Here is a 17,010-nt window from a genome sequence, read left to right on the forward strand (position 1 = left end):
AGTAACATGCTGGAATTCACTGATATACTGAGAGCGACCCATTCCTTCACTTTGTAGAAGCAGTCTGCATGGCCAGGTGATTGGTTTTATACACCTGTGACCATGGAAGTGATTGTATCACCTGAATTCAACAACTTGGATGGATGAGTGAATACTTTTGGCAATATAGTTCAATACTGTAAACTAGTATTAAAGGGACACAAGCAGATCTCTGTACTACTTGGCATTATGATAAGAAGGGTAATTGTATGGCAAAAATGACTGAATTCAATCTACTGTCTATCAGTAAATTTTAAAAATAAAAAAAATGAAACGTTGAAATGATAGTAGACACAGGTGACCAACCAAAATCATTCTGGTAGCATGTTTTGCACTCAAAGCTATCTTTGCAAAAGATCTACGCAGGTTTTTTTTAGAGCTATCTAAATAAATTGTAAGAGAGATAACCATTTATTATCAACGCTCTAAGAGACAGAAAAATGCACATGTAGAAACTATACTCTAAAATAAGTTTTTAAAAACATTTCCCCCCCCTCTAAGGTTTATACCTAAAGTTTCACAGCATTAAAGGCTCATTATTGAGTAAATCCTTAGTACAGCCAGGCAGCATCTGTGCTTAATCACTTGAACAAATGCTATAACTCCCATTAGTACACCTACCTTCATCTTTAATTTAATAATGAAACTCCATTGTGTGTTCACGTGATCAAAAACATGACTGGCACATATGTTTACTGGTTCAGTTTTTGATCGGTTCTTTGGGTAGCAGGGGAAGGACAAACACTAGCTTTAATGTTGCAAAATTCTCTCATAGATTTCCATTCAGGACCCATGTCCCTGCACTTACAATGTCTCCGAAAGTGAAAGCACAGTATTTGTTCCTTGAAAGGTAGGAAGTGAAATCTGTTGGATTCTTCGTTCATAGATGTCCTAATTGCTCAGCTCACTGTTCCGTAAGGGCATTTGTCAGTTGGTCAACCATCAATGAATAGACTCTACAGGAGTTTACAAGGATGGTGACAAATAGATCGGCACAAACAGTGTGTGTGTGTGTGTGTGTGTGTGTGTGTGTGTGCAGGTGAGTCTACATGCCAGGAAATGGATTACTCAGGCATGTTGTTCCAACAGGCTGAAGACATGCTAATCTTGGCAATCATTGCTTTTAGATTGTTTAACCAAGCGCTTTATCATGCAAATAATGTTTCAGACCTGTGTCCTGGACAAGATTTCCATGCAGACTAGTCACATTTTCTGTGATTAGAATACGAAACAGCATGAGTGTGTTTCTCCATATATCTATGTATTTCTTATTGAATGCAGGTCTAATTGGCTTAGAGAAAATGTCTCCTTGCTGCATTCACTATAGACAGGAGAACATCTCCAGCACTTAGACAGATTGGATTCAATTACAGTCTGCTATGCTCTGAATATCAGATAAGACAAAATTACACAACCGTTCTCAAGGTGACAAGTTGAGTGAATGCCTAATGAATCTAAAGCAGCAGCCAAGGACACTGCCTGCCTGCTTAGCCAAAAAGAAAGCACTGCAGAGCTGTCTCGCTGTTTCAGGGTTGCTCCCATCATATGGTGTCACTGTTTACACAGAGTAAGCTGAAATCTAAGAAGCTAACCCAGGATAATATAGGTTTATCTTCTCTGAGTGTAGTACAGTACAATAGCCCAAATATTGGTTCACGGAGAGCATCAAGCATGAATTGGTATATAAAAGTGACAGATAAGTTATTCAAATATTCACTTAACTTTATACTTATACATTAACTGTGTTCTCGAAGACTTACCAGTATCTTTGTGGTATAGGCGCTGTTAATTGAGATGGAATTGACAAGTAAATCCAATGACTTGGGTGGCAGGACTCCAGGATCTGGTATCTCTTTGTAATGTACATCACCAACGTATAACTGCACAGCTGTCATACGGTTGGTGGTTAGCGTGCCTGTCTTGTCAGAACAGATGGCTGTAGCGTTGCCCATTGTTTCACATGCATCCAAGTGACGCACCAGGTTGTTGTCTTTCATCATTTTCTGTTGGTAGAAAACAATGTGGTCCATTTTAAAGTATTTTTTTTCAATAAAGTGCCTATCCCGAGCCTCACACTGCTTAACTTTCAGTGGCAAAAATGGCCACCGTACATGTCGGTACATATAACATTTTAATTTGATTCATGTCATTCAAAAAAAATGTAATTCTTTGCACAGTCAGACTTAATTGAATTATTTACATATTTGCCGCTGTGAATAAAATAAGCACATTAACACAGCTGGGAGAATTAATTGCCCTGAATCCTCAAGTATGCATGCAAGTCTCATCTCTGTGAAAGGTGCACACATTTGCATATGCAAAGACAAAGAAAAACAACAATATCTAACTACATAACAAATCTATTAATGACAAATGTGAGACCATGGAGTCTTACAATGCTTAAAAGTTACCTTACCTTAACAGAATAAGCCAAGGAGATGGTGACAGCCAGCGGCAGTCCCTCTGGGACAGCCACCACCAAAACAGTTACACCAATGATGAAGAACTTGACAAAGTACTGGATGTAGATAGGAGTGCACTCAGGCATCCAAGGGTGCTTCTGCATCACAAAGTTGTCAATGGCAAAGTACAGGACCAGGATGATGACTGTAATGGCTGACATGAGCAAACCTGGTGAAAAGTACGACGAGTATTAGCTGAGGAAAGGAATGGCAAAGTGAGGCATGTAATCAAACAAAACTATAGAGGGGAACAGTTTGATACAGGAGTCTAAGCAGAGAATCGCTTTTCTACACTTTACTGATGACTGTGGACAAATCCGGTTATTCAGTTTGCTTACTCGATCCATCAGTGCGGCATGTGGTGAGCAGCTCAAGTCCTTCCTAGTGCCAAGCGCTTTATGATGACTCCACAGAGAATGGCCACACACGGGACTTAACTCAGTGTGTTGTTGCTGTGAGTTGCCTAAAATCTGAGTTGACTAAATTCATAGATAAAATAATTTATCAAAGGAATAATATATGTTATATACCTCACTGATCTGACTGATCAGTGAGGTCTAGCTAGGTGAGCAAGCTACCCTCCCTTTTCCAGTGCTCAATTTTCACTCCGTAATCACTGTTAAGCTAAACTCTGCGTGGCAAACACATAGTGAAACACAGGTTTGACAGCCAAAGCACCTTATTGCCAGATCTGACAAGCTGTTATTGCCAGGAACTAAAAGGGTGGTTCCAAAATCTATGACATTTTTATTACTTTAAACTGCCTGCTGCTGAAAAAAACTGAAATGATAAATATGCTGGTTAAGATGAATTACCTGAATGCAGGAACTGCAAGATGATAAATGTTCAAAAAACAAAAAAGCTAGGGTAGGAAAAAGCTGTAACTTAAACCTAACTGAATAATGGAGATGGATTTCATTCATGCACCTATGGGAGGGGAACGTAATTATGTTGTAGGAGTTGTAATTTTTCCAACTTTAATAAACTTTTTTTTAATTCTGGTACACTAACTCAGCTGAGTCACAGTTTTAAAAAAAAAAAAGTCTATATTTCAATTACAGCATTTCATGCTGCTTACACTCAGAAATATTTATGCTGAAAATGCTGACTTTAAGTAATTTGATTGCATGAAAAATCTCCATGCAATTTAGTTACATGAGTAAAATGTAAAACAATAATTTTAATTTGGTCAAATCTGGTCAAAATAAATGAACTTGACTGGTAAACACTGATGTTATACCAAACATATTTCCCTTAATGAAAATGGAATTTTCCATTATGACAGTTATACGAATAAATAAACCTTTAACTTTATATATTTCAGTTGCATTTTACTCAAACTTATTGCTTCATATTTATGAGGGTTGAGAACATTTTTTAAGTGTTGTGGAGCCCTTCAACCCTCCATCCTAGCCTTGGCTACTGGTTCTTTAATTCCCCCATTCCTAAAAGAACATTTACTTATGATTGGTCAATACTGGGAATCATACTGAGGCGTGGTATGCCCTGTTTGTCAGCATAAACATTTAATGAAATAAATAAAAACAGTTGGATGACTCCATTTGATACACCGTTTGTCCTCATTGCCTGCTTGGGCTGACATAATATTTTCATGACTGATACATCTAATATATCTTTATCAAAACGAGCCCCTTTTAATAGGCATGTGCTGAAAAGCTTACTGAAGTGGAAAATGTATGCTGTCAGAAACATTGATGGTATCATAGCTGGTAAAACTGTATTCCTGAGAACTGTATATCTCCATGCATAGTTGACTGTTTGTATGTTGGAGTACATTAAAAGCTTATAATACTAATTATATGGTGCTTGTCATGCAAGAACATATACATAAATTGATCAAGAAAACCACAGTTTTGGGGCAGCTTGTCGCAAACATAATTAAGAGCATTGGATCATATTCTATGTACTGAAGGCTGTGCATTTGGCTCACATATTTATATATGTTTACATGCTTATCTCATTATTATAAACTTTGGGCATGTTTTAATGACCATAACTATCTAATTATGAAAGTTAAATGTTAATAAAAACAACTATTTGCAGTCTTTATTCTTTCTCAGCTTGTTAAAGGAGGACAGCTAATAGCTACATTTTGGGTGTGGCTTTTAAGACACACAGATGCTGAAGTTCCAGTATTTTCCCCAATATGCCACATGATCTTACAAGCACTGCTTGTATGCTAATCCATCCTTGGTATTTCACTGTTCTGACACAGTGTCCTCATTCCATCACTCAGGCCAACAGTTTGATGTAACAGCACACTGTAGAAACAAGGACTTCTTGAAGCTGTAAACCTTCAACTCTTTACAAGGAGAAATAAGAACTAGAGCACACTGGAAGCTCTGTTTACTTAACTTCCTAAACAGCTTTTAAGGACAGAAGCACCATTTGTACACTCAAGCTTTCGAGGCCTGTATGTTATCAACATAATTAATACTTCCCAACAATCTGCCCACTTGTGGATTATCTTTGCACTGCAGGCAGTAACAAATTTGAATCCCTACTCAAAATGGCTGGCCTTATATAGTGAGCAGATTGTGTAAAGGGAAATCTCACTTATTTTGATGAAGCTGGAACTAAAACATTTATGCAGTCACTTGTTACCCAAGCAGGCCTGTCGTGGTATATGAATGTCTGGGAGAAAAATCAAACAGTTATTTAAAAACAGGTATTATTTGGTGCAGTAAAGGTTAAAGATTTCTGAGAAAAAGCGGCAGATTAAGAAAAGCAAATTACGATATTCACACTGGTCCTGTTTTCTCGATGTGTTACCTTCATTTGAAAGGACTCACATGCTGCAAATGTGCCTCACATCAGCTCCTCAGTGGCCTAAACCCTACCCTAAATTATATTAGAAACAACATTTTATGATATTGTGTGTAACATTGCAAAACTGGGCGACCAGCATGACAAAATCTCTGTTTCTACTAGTACAATGATTCAGCAGTTTCTCAAGGGCAGAGGGGAAAAACAAAACAAAACACTGAACACACTCTTCCAGAGCTCTGTAATTCAGATACCTTAGGTTTCTTCTAAACTCCTTTGATTGCTTCAAACAAATAAAGAGCAGTCTTATCTGTGCAACTTTGATGGACAGGATGATGGTTTAGTGCCTCTTTTTCCTCGGATCTATCTGCGTGATAGACTGAGTGATAGACTTGTCTGTGTGCAATTTGTTGTACCTGCTTTGCCAATCTGGACAGCCAGTTTGGTCAGCTTCCCTTGCAGCACAGACTTCTCTTTCTTCGGAGCTGACACTTTCTTCCTCTCTTTCTCGTCAGCCTCTCCGCCTTCAGCACTCTTTAGAGGCTGCATCTCCATGGCAGCTGCTCCATCCTGCTTCTTCACTGTAAACACAACAATAAAAAACAACAAAAAACAGACAGCACCAGTGTTAGATAAGGAGATTAGACCAATAAAATGAGGAGGAAGAGGGACTTCACTTAACACCCAGGTGTGCTACTCGCACCAGAACCATTCGGCACTGCCAAACAGTTTAGACTTAAAACCAAGAAAAAATAACTTCATCCAATGACATTTTGCTTGGCTCTGACCATCTTACTGTATGATGTGTAAGAAAACTAAAACATGTTGCACTTTTATAGCATATAACATAGTATAAGAGACACACTTATTCTTCCCATCGTTCATCAAAAAAACATATTTACCGTAAATTATTCATACATTAACTATCTTAAAATCTAGACCTTCAGAGTATTTAGAAGTCTGCTGATCATTTCAGGATCATTTATACCATGTGAAAATTACACTTCCTGTACTGTATATAAAAATACAAAATAATAGTGAGGAAGAGCACAATTTGAAGTCAAGAAAAAAGTAAAAGATAAACTACATAAACATGAGAAGTAAATATCTTCTTTTTAGCGTAAAACTCACTGAAGGTTTAATTCAAGTCTTTGCCTTCACACCATGCAAACAAAATGACTTAAATCTAAAATCATAATTTTTGATCGCTTCATTAAATGATAGAAAAACGTATTTTCAGATATTACAGTCATTGTTTCTCAGGATGAATTGTAATTGCTGATATTTGGGTTGTTGTTTCAAGTAATGTGAACAATTCAAAATCAGTGTAAAAGGCTTTTATCTAAAAAATGGGCATAAAACTGCTCAAGTCTTTAATTGTGTTTTCTTTTTTCCCCCACTGAGAACAATTTGTAGACAAGCTCCTAGTGATATGATGAACTTGATTGCCAGAAATATATCTTGGGCCTAATCAGTTGAGTAACATTCAAACTCATGATAGTTGGCAGTAGTGTTGAAACCCAGTGAAAAAAGGGTCTTTTCTAGCAAAATAATCAGTTAACGTATCAGAAATTTTGAAAAGTGTGTTTTTAATAATCACGTAAGACGGTATAATCAGTAGGACTATACATTTAAGTGAAATAATGCATATGGAGTAGATTGGAACACAAAGATAACACAGTGAAAGTAAAATGAATTCAACTCAAAGGGGCTGTTAAAGACTGTTGTCTAAGACATATTTTGGCCCATGTAAAATATATATATGCAATTTCTACTCCCACTTAAAGTGTATTTGATATTTTATGTACGTTATGAAATTTTATGATTTGATAAATGCAAAGTCCTCTGTGTGTGTCTGTGTGTGTGTGTGTATGGGGGGGGGGACCTCTTAGGCAGTAAAACCAGTCCACGATTACCTTACCCCATCTCTTGTGCTCTCCCCTTGAAAAGACACATTAAGTGAACCTCTCTGTTAATGTAAGCCATTACCAAGAATCATTTCAGCCCAGTTTCCCAATCACAATGAGGCATTTGTTTGATGGTCATGGAAAAACCTTTTAATGTTGAGCATTTGTCATACTCTCCGGTTGCGCATTTTGTTTTTTTCACCCCCTCGACACAAGACAGAGTATATCGCCCGTATCCAGGTGGATTCAGGAGAAGAGCATTACTTAAAATTAAAACACTCTTGACTAAAGTCCATCTTCTGAAAGAGACTGTTTGTTCTTTAAATAGCGTTCTAGCAATAATTATCATCGTAATCATACCACACCCCACAGTTTTACTATAGGAAAGTATTCATTTGTGCCTATTCTTTGAAGATAGGGATTTTCTTCAGCTTGTGTCTATTATTCTATATAACCATGCTTTTATTATATTTGCCATGAAATCAAGGCTTGCAGATACCCATATTGTCAAGAAGCATAAAATAGTATATACTATACACATCGCCTTCACTAATAAATGCTTACATTACATTAAGGGGTGTAGAGTAAGGTCATGTTAACAATCCATTACAATTTGGCTTACATCCACCAAAATCTTCAAGGTCAACTTAATGATTTCTTGGTCAAAAATTGACTAAAAACATTATAACTTAGAAACTATGACTCTTAAAAGTGTGGTGTGTATATCAACATGTAGAAAGCACCATATCAAGATTTAATAAATCATGTCACATTTCACCTCTGACCTTTACTTCAAGGTCAATAGATTGATCTGAAGGTCAAAGTGACAATAATCCTATGAAGAGCTAATAAATTACTGCCATTGTTTTCATTGACACCATATAAGGAATGATATATGAGGATTCTAAAATCACAATACTTCAGGACCCCCGACCTCATCTTCAAGGTCAAAAAAGGTCAATCTTTCATAAAATGTCTTTGATCTTTAAAAATATGCTTAAAATCTTACTGCCTTAAATTATACTCTTATATAGTGGTATTCTAAACATCATATTAAGATTAAGAATTGCCCAAAGTACCTTATTTTTACTGCACTACAAACTTCTTGAAGTAAGTTTAAAAAGAACAAAGAAAGCAAATAGAATATATGTAAAATAAAAGACTGCTTTCTTAAACATGGATACCACCTCGTGTGAGCTGGCTTGGCATTGGTTTGTACTCTCTGAATGCTTCTTGTTTACTCATGAAACAGTCTTCTTTGAGTTATTTTCCACATATTTCCTATATTTATGGAAAGATTAACAAAGTTTAACAATATAATAATTAATCATTTCTATTATATGTTGTCACACCTTTATTGACATCATCAAATAAGCATGTGACAAGCAGCTACTACATCATTACTAAATCAATCAGCAGAGCTAAGGTTAACATACCTCTAATGAAACCTTTGTCTGAAAAATCTGAGAGCAGTAGCAGCTTGTTTTTTGTTTAATATTTTCGAGAAATTAATTGCCTAGTGGTTTGTGACTGTCAGCCACATTACACTATTTGAAGAAATCCCTATGGTGTTTGTGTTATGTGCTTTCTTTCCAAAGTCTAACCTGATATAATATAAATCAGCATTACCCACACCCCTACAGAGACCAAACAATAAATAAAAATGAAAGAGGATCCCTTTAATCTGACACCAATTTAAATCAAATTCTGTAAGGAAAACTTTATTATAGAGAGGACACTTGTCGGTGTCCCTGGATAAAAGGCGACTTGGCTAAGGCTGACAGGGGATAGTTGAGGGACAGGTTGCTATTTTCTCAGAAAGACCAAGATGAGCCAACAAAACAACAAGAAGAACAGAACAACAGACCAGGGACGACACAGCAGTGACAGACAGTGGGAAAGAGCGGGATGTCTAACATAATTTGACTGTGGGTAAAACCTGGGTCAAATAAAAGGTCTAATTCCTTCCAACACATACAGTGTCTGGGATTGGCTTCAGCCTGCAATAGACTTCAGTCACAAAAATGAGCAGAATCCAGTCTGAATTAGCACTGCACAACGCTTAGAGAGACCATTATTAAGAACAATCTGGGCTGATAAAAATAAAGTAACCTGCATTTGACCCAGAGCTTACGCTACACACCATAAAAGGGAAGAGATGAGAAGAGGAAAAGGAAGGAGGAGGAGGGGGAGGAAGAGGAGAGAGTGAAAGATATGGTTTGGTTACCTTTAATCTGGTTGCTCTCCATATTGCCATCTTGCATTTTACCTATGATGGAGACATACAAGACAACAACAACAAAAATAACCAAGGCAGACAGGTCAACAAATTATCACCACAGAGACAGCACAAACAATGAGAACCAAAATTCACACACAGGGAGACAGGAAAATGACTTTTAATACATCTCTGTGACAGTCACATAGAAAGGCTTGTGATAAGCAAGTGATGCAACTAGTAGCTACAACAGCTGACAAGGAGTTAGAAAGACTAAAACGTACTAAACGGGTTATTCTAACAGATCACTGACATACTGCTGTGTAGACTACTACAAAATGGGAGAAACCATTGTTTTGATACACTTTATTTCATTGCATAAGAAATTAATTAGGTAATTAAAATCAATTAATGGGCCTTTCTAAATTAAAAAAAAAAAAAGAAAGAAATTCTTCAAAGTATATTAAGTGTGATGTAAAATTCACATTTAAAATAGCACTTTTTAAAAAATCTCTTCATTTTCTTTGTATTGTTTTGAATGACATACTCACACTGTGAGCACAGGCAATTCCACGCAACATTAGCAACAACATGAATCAAATTGTCGGGTTATCAAATGAGATATAAGACAAACAGCAGATAAGGCATTACACCAAACACTGACAGTGAGAGAGGGTACACCAAAAGCACACGTACAGTACACAGAAACAAGAGACAGCATGCATAAGAGGAAAGTTCAGGCATGCAAGATCACACGATCACACACTTAAAGGGAAGCAGACTGGAAATGTGAACAATACAGAGGGAGAAAGAGAGAGCCTGAAGGGAAAGCCTCCCACATGGTGAAGTTACATAAGAACAACTGGAAGAAAACTGAAATAAGTTTGGAGACAATGAATTTATTATGCTGTTGGATTCTTCTCAAAAGGAGTTAACTTAATTTAAATGTGCACTTTAATCGCACAGTGCTGTTTTAAGTTATACAGTCAACTTGGGGGTAGTCTAATTGAGCTGTGAAAGACCTTGTTAGAAGTAAAAATATATATTATTTTGCAGCCGGTGAAAGATAAGACTAAGCATCTAGTAAAGCGTCTTGCACTTTCAAGCAAAATAGATACACAGTGTGCCAAAAAAAGAAGAAGCATTTTATTTTGTACTGCAGCTTTGATCCCATTATTTTTGGAGTCGGTGGAAGGCAGGCCAGAAAGTTGACCAAATCTGTCTTTCAGGGATTTGTACATAAATGTCACAAATTGTTCAGGTAGAGCTGTAAGACCATCAGACCAGAGCTGGTTCATTTCACCTTCACTTCCACTTTAGCCAGTTTCCCCGGAGTCACAATAAAGCTGAAGATGACAAATCGCTTTGTTCCAGCCCAGGATAGCACAAGGTCACCATTACAGCACAAATCTTACCACTCCTGCCTTGGGTACAAACACACTGGGGCTGCTCTCCAAGGGGAAACAGATAAGAGAGAACCCAGTGCCACAATGAAGTTAATCGTTTTGCACTGCGTCCAGCTAACACAGAAGTAGAGGATTTTCACTAAGCGACCTCAGGGGACATCAGACTAAAGGGGGTTGGACCTACTATAAGATTTTTCCATCAGTCATCAACCTGTGTTTTTGTTTTTTTTTTCAAATCTCAACAATTAAATCAAATTTGAACTATGACGGAAAATAAGAGTAGAATATAAAGAAAGGGTTTCAAATGTGGAAACTATCCAAATTCACCATATTATTGCCAAGAGGTCAGTTAGACTATAAAATAGGGAAAAGACTAGTGTGTTTATGTCTGAAAATAAAAAAGTGCCTTGTAAATCCTGGCCTAATCGTTCAAAAACTCATATGTAGCAACAACACTGCAGGGGTTATATGTTATATGCCTTTTTCTTACCAGATTCTGAGCAAGAAACGGAATGAAGTCACTTTTAATGTTATTCTTGTTATCCCTGACAATATAAAAACGCTCAAAAGATCTTCCTTGCTTTTCAACATTATAGAGACCCATGGACCTGGGGACTTTTATTTATTTTAGTCTTGATTTAAAGATTCATGCAGAGGAAAAACATTAGAAATGTGTCCATGATGGCTATAATCGTTAAAACTCTTACAAGACAAGCAACAGCATATAGAGAAGAACAAGAAACACAGTTTCTACAGATAATAATGGCATGCACTGATAGCATGGATACGAAAAAGGTACAAAACAACAGAGAGAAAAGCAAAAGATGAGCACCCACGGTAGGAGGAGGCAGTTTGAGAATGAAGAAGGTAGGAGGGGTCAAAAGTCACAAGAGAGAGATCAGAGATCAGAGGTTTTATCGACCTACCATTAATTAGGCTGGCACTGCCAGGGGCATTAATGCCTGCAGCCCCATCCGTGGCTATAGTTGCGATGGGGTGGATAGGGGGATGGGAGCAGTCTAGCCAGTAACAATAAGGGCCAAACATGAATGAACAAAAACACACACACACACACGCACACACACACACAAACACACCCACACACGTGCACACCCAAGACAGTGAACAGAAATAACATGGTTATAGCACATTTAAGAGATTCATCATATGTAGACCGTGTAAAGACCGTGTGATTAGTGTGGGGAAAAAAATGCATTTGCAAATGTTTTTATTATTATTATGTATTTAGCTAATGTTAGATTTGATAGAAGATGTTTATCAAATGTTAATAATAAGACAAGTATAACAGTGGACGGACATGAAACATGAAACCTGAACATAACATTGGGGGAAACAATAAAATAAAACATGAAACCACAGCTACACTAGAAGTAAGTCAGTTGTCAGACAAATTTAGACACCTGTTTGTTTCTGTGCATTTTACCCATCAAATTTCATGTATTGTCAATTGTGCCCCCAACCTTTAGCAATATTAACTTTTATCAAAACCATGTTATTCGTGTAATATCGTTTAGCAAAATAAAAATCCTAATTTGAGCCAAAAATTTAAACAAATGAGCTAAAATTAAAACTAAAGTCAAACTCCCCAGTCCAAACTAAACAAAAAATAAGAGGGATCCACCTCATTAGCCAGTGAAACACACATGTGCCAGCCAGTTAAGTGAAGAGACTAATGATCTTTAACAGGAAACATAGTAATGTATCAGTTTTTTTTATTTTCCATAGTTGTTATAGTTGCTATTTTTAAATGATAAACATGGGAAATTTTTATTATGTTTTAGTGTCCTTTTAGTTTCAGCAAAATTAAAACAAAGCGTGGTGCATAAATGTTTGTCAGTTTCATTATAACTAAATTTTTCAGTCATCTCATTTAAAAACACAGGACTTCTGTGATTTCGGTCTCAAATTTTCACAGCAGATCCATCTCATCCAACATCTGGCAGATATGATTCTTTAAAAAGTCTTAATCCTAACTTTGTCAGAGCTGTACTATTTAGACCAAATGTGAATCAATTATTAAATGCAAAAGGATATTCAAATGTGTGGCAACATTTTGGTATGATTTTGATCATGAAATTGTCAAATTATCATTGTTGATCAGTAATTATTATTCATTTTGAATCATCATAGAAGATTTTTTCCCCCTGGTTTAGCCAATCAAATTAGATATATAAAAACCAAAAAAGTAAATGAATGAATATTATAGCAGCGATGCACCTAAAACCATATTGTTGTTGAAGAACTGTAGTTATTATAAACATCAATCTAAAAAGACACACAGCATTAGATTTAAGCTGGAGGGATGATCTAACAAATCTTTACCTTTTTATAATATCACTACATGTTTCCATGCAAGCTATTTTTAATTTAATGAAAATACGGAAGTGGTAGCAAAGACACTACTAAAAGGATAAACTGTGCACATATACATATTAAGATGTAAAAGAGTACATCTTATACAAGCTTGTACTAACTAGTTTACACCCTACTGCTGGTACATGTGTTGTGCACCCACAAGGCTATTGCTCTCATATCATTGTTCTGTAATACAGCAATGAGATGAGTCTGAAAGCCCGTTCTTATTCATGGCATTCAACATGTCTATGAAGCAGGGCTTATGTTGGATGCTAGCTAGTTAGTCTGATGAGTGCAGAGCCTGTTATATGAGGAGAGGATTATGCATTGTGAAATGTGTTATCTATCAACACTTAAAAAGATGCAGTGTTGTGATTATGATGCTTCTCTTTTTAAGTGAGGAGTTTAACAGAAGCAAGGTTGCTTTGTTAGAGAAAAGAGTAGTCTAGCAACAGTGGTTTACTGGTAAGCACTAGGGGTTAAAGATCAAAAGGTTCAAGTACTGTACCACTCCCAGGGGTCAGAGAAAGGTGATACTCTACCTGTATTCTGGTGTCCGTCTTCCACTGCCCCTCCTTCGAGGCAAATTTGGAACGATAAGAGAGTAAGGACAATGATGCACCTGAACCCACAGAACCTGCATACTGCAGCTGATTACTGAGCCACCAATACTGATATCATACAGTATCTATACACATTCACTTAGTGTTGAATACTGTACTACAAACACCTACAAAAGGTGGACATTTGTCCATTTGTGAGTTCATTCTTTAGAACCCCTCTGTTTACAAAGACAGTTAAAACACTGACATTGTGCAATGAGGTATACAGACTTTGAGAACATAAGGTAATGAAATGAGAAAAGCTTGTTTTCAGGGGTATGTTGCTGGGCAACACTGACACAAAAGCAAATTACTCAGTACTCCTGAGTATGGAGCAGGTTATATATGAGAAGATTATATAAGGATCAAATTATCTTACCTTTCTTCTCCTTTTTCTCCTCTTCCTCCACACCAGCCCCCAGCAGTGTAAAGATGATTCCAGTCTGAGAGTTGACACCGACAGCCGTCACCACCATGCGGCCCGAGCCCTCCATCACATGGGTCCCTAAAGAAAGCGCAGCAGTTTCTATATTACAGATATGCATACTTTCAGTAACTTAAAAAAAGATAAACACTTCTGTTACTTTTTAGAGCTTTTCTAGCAAAAGTTGACTGTTAATTTCTATAACAGCTCATTCCTAATACAAAGACTTATGCGACTAACTTGCTCAATCAATAACATTAAAGCGCTTTACAAACAGGTTAGTTGATCTTGTTATGTCCCAATCTTAATAAAATCATATCTATCAATGAATATGCAGAACCTGTAGACTAGGAGAAAGGTTATAGGAGCAGACGCTGTCTGGCTTCCATTTATATACAGAGTAATACTGGCTAATCTTGTTACAGTGGGCTTAGCTGTATCCATGTGAAGAGTGCATAGAGAGCAAAAGAGGAATACGTTGATTGATGCTGCAATCTTGAGACCCACTGGGAACTGTCCAGATTGGGCATTTGGTATTTTTTTTATTCTTTCAGAGTTAGACTGTTAACAGTGACCAGTGCACTCAGTAGGGTAAAATGGGAGTCTTGACGCACTGGATAGCAAGCAAGGTGAAGGCATGCTTTAAAGGTTACATTTGGTTATGGTGAGGGTAACATTATGTCCTGCTTCTATTTAACATTCTAATCTAATGTTCATAACTAGCCAGTATAGGGTGTGACATGTTGCATAGCGGATGTGTCATGCTTCCTGACTGAAGATTGATCCTTCTCATTATATCCAGTGGGCTCAAATCTAGTTAAGGGTAAGAGGAAAGCATCATGTGTGGTAAAGTTAGTCAGGACCACAAGGCTGCAGCTTGTCTCTTCTTTTGGCCTGATACATTTTTTATTTATTTATTTTGTGTTGGGTCAGTTGGAGGGATTCAGGAGGAGGAAAACACTGGTGTGATTGATGATTAGCATTACAGCAGGATGGCAAATTGGTTGTTGTGATTAAAGGAGGCTGTGTCACACAGCACTCTCCTGTTGCATTACCTATACTGTTACTTTAGAATGGCTTATATATCAGTGTAGCTGATGTCAGGCCTTTGATTCACGTAATAAGACATGATGGGCATGTCGCTGTTAAGGAACTGTCCACATGCTTTTCTGAATCTCCATGCTGTGCAGCCACCTATGGTCTTCTGTCACTTCTGCTCATTTATGCATGACAGTGACATCACACATATTAACAAGCAACAAGAATCAAACCAGAACACAACGCTGGCTTTCATCGATCACAAGTAAAGTGAGAAGCCAGGAAAAAGTGCATATTGATTCCAAATTTACATCAGTGGCTTCACTGACCTAAAAATGGGGGATTACTATATGTGTCAAAGGGATTAAAAAACTCAAACATCTTAAAGACAGAGTCCTTCAAAAATCATGAGTAATAATTTAAACTCTCTTTCATTTCATATAAAATGTGCTAGAGTGACAAGTTTAACACACTAATAATGTGCCAGACTTGTATTTGCACACAGAACATCATTAACCTTGGGGAAAATAAGTTGGTGTAGGTGGATACGAGGGTAATTAAAGAAGGCAGCAAAAAGTCACACAGCTAATTATCTGCAGCAAAACATACTAATATGATCCGATTAGCCCACATTTCTCTTATCAGGAATATTCTTAAATTCTAATAATCCTGCAGTCCAAGAACCGCACTTGTGTTTCTGCTGCAGCAAAAAGCAAAATGGGTAAAGAGAAACATTTGATTAAAAACAATGTTTTTCAAGCTGTCACTGGCAGAAAAAACCGAAGACTTGTCTATTTGTTGTTTTGTTTTTCCAAACAACATGCAGGGAAAAATGGCTGTTACAAACACTATATAACATTCATAAACTACACTAAACTGAATCCATACCAGACAGCAGCATTGGGTCCTTATCTGCAGACTTCTTGACGTGGTCAGACTCTCCGGTCAGTGATGACTCATCAATCTTCAGGTCATTACCCTGGATCAACACACCATCAGCAGGAAGCAGATCACCTGTAACAATGAAAGAGGCTTTGTTGCTTTCTAAGTACTAAAAAAAACAGGCTCACTCAGGATAACCACATTTATTCTGCACCATTGTGAGGCATTACTGACAGTTGTCACTCACATTATGGAATTTGAAGATGTGCATGTGTTGCTCAGCATGCATGGGGTCAGTCTGCAGCTAATTAATTGCGTGAATGTAGCTTAACTATGTTTAATTGCTTAAGGTGGACTTCACAACTTTAATCCCCTTTTGGAAATGAGGCTGTCGTCTATTTTCAGCTTATGAACCTAGAAAATTACTTTACACAGAGCCAACTGTGGTAGCCAGTAAGCACGTCCAACGAAGCCAAACTAATCAAAATATTCTAGGAAGTTTGATTAGTTTTGGTTCATAATCATAATTAATTATTGTAATCTTGACAGTTTTGTTGCACCTACCATATTTGATCTGTGCGATATCCCCCACCACTATGTCAGCCACAGGCAGCTGGATGACCTGGCTACCACGGACCACCTGGAATTTCTGCTCCTGCTCAATGCGGCTCTGGAGCCCACGAAACTGCTTCTCCTTTGACCAGTCATTGAAGGCCGTCACCAGCACCACACACACTACAGACAACAGGATAGCGGCACCCTCAATCCAGCCAGCATCTGCCTCACCCTCATCTTCCACTCCACCTGCTGCTGCGCCACAGGCTGCAATTTCAGAACAGTGACAGAAAAGAGAAGCATAGTCAAATAAA

The 17,010-nt window shown here is 37.3% G+C and overlaps 1 protein-coding gene across 9 annotated transcripts in view; it reads right to left on the reverse strand.

Annotated features, from left to right (window-relative positions):
• Positions 1 to 17,010, reverse strand: part of atp2b2 (ATPase plasma membrane Ca2+ transporting 2) — a 92,198-nt gene that overhangs the window by 28,514 nt on the left and 46,674 nt on the right. For 6 of the 9 annotated variants that reach the window (XM_005724667.1, XM_005724668.1, XM_013908617.1 and 3 more), the window contains 9 exons: positions 16,706 to 16,963; positions 16,148 to 16,273; positions 14,177 to 14,302; positions 13,738 to 13,770; positions 11,746 to 11,838; positions 9,423 to 9,464; positions 5,705 to 5,869; positions 2,456 to 2,670; positions 1,800 to 2,042 (listed from right to left, as the gene is read on the reverse strand). In XM_005724667.1, the coding sequence (XP_005724724.1) occupies positions 1,800 to 2,042; positions 2,456 to 2,670; positions 5,705 to 5,869; positions 9,423 to 9,464; positions 11,746 to 11,838; positions 13,738 to 13,770; positions 14,177 to 14,302; positions 16,148 to 16,273; positions 16,706 to 16,963 (1,301 nt within the window). The remainder of the gene's footprint in view (positions 1 to 1,799; positions 2,043 to 2,455; positions 2,671 to 5,704; positions 5,870 to 9,422; positions 9,465 to 11,745; positions 11,839 to 13,737; positions 13,771 to 14,176; positions 14,303 to 16,147; positions 16,274 to 16,705; positions 16,964 to 17,010) is intronic. The other 3 variants (XM_013908618.1, XM_013908619.1, XM_013908622.1) reach the window with 3 other exon arrangements.

Source organism: Pundamilia nyererei, unplaced genomic scaffold (genome assembly GCF_000239375.1).
Source record: "Pundamilia nyererei isolate P.nyererei 1_Seehausen unplaced genomic scaffold, PunNye1.0 scaffold00012, whole genome shotgun sequence".
Lineage (NCBI taxonomy): Eukaryota > Metazoa > Chordata > Actinopteri > Cichliformes > Cichlidae > Pundamilia > Pundamilia nyererei.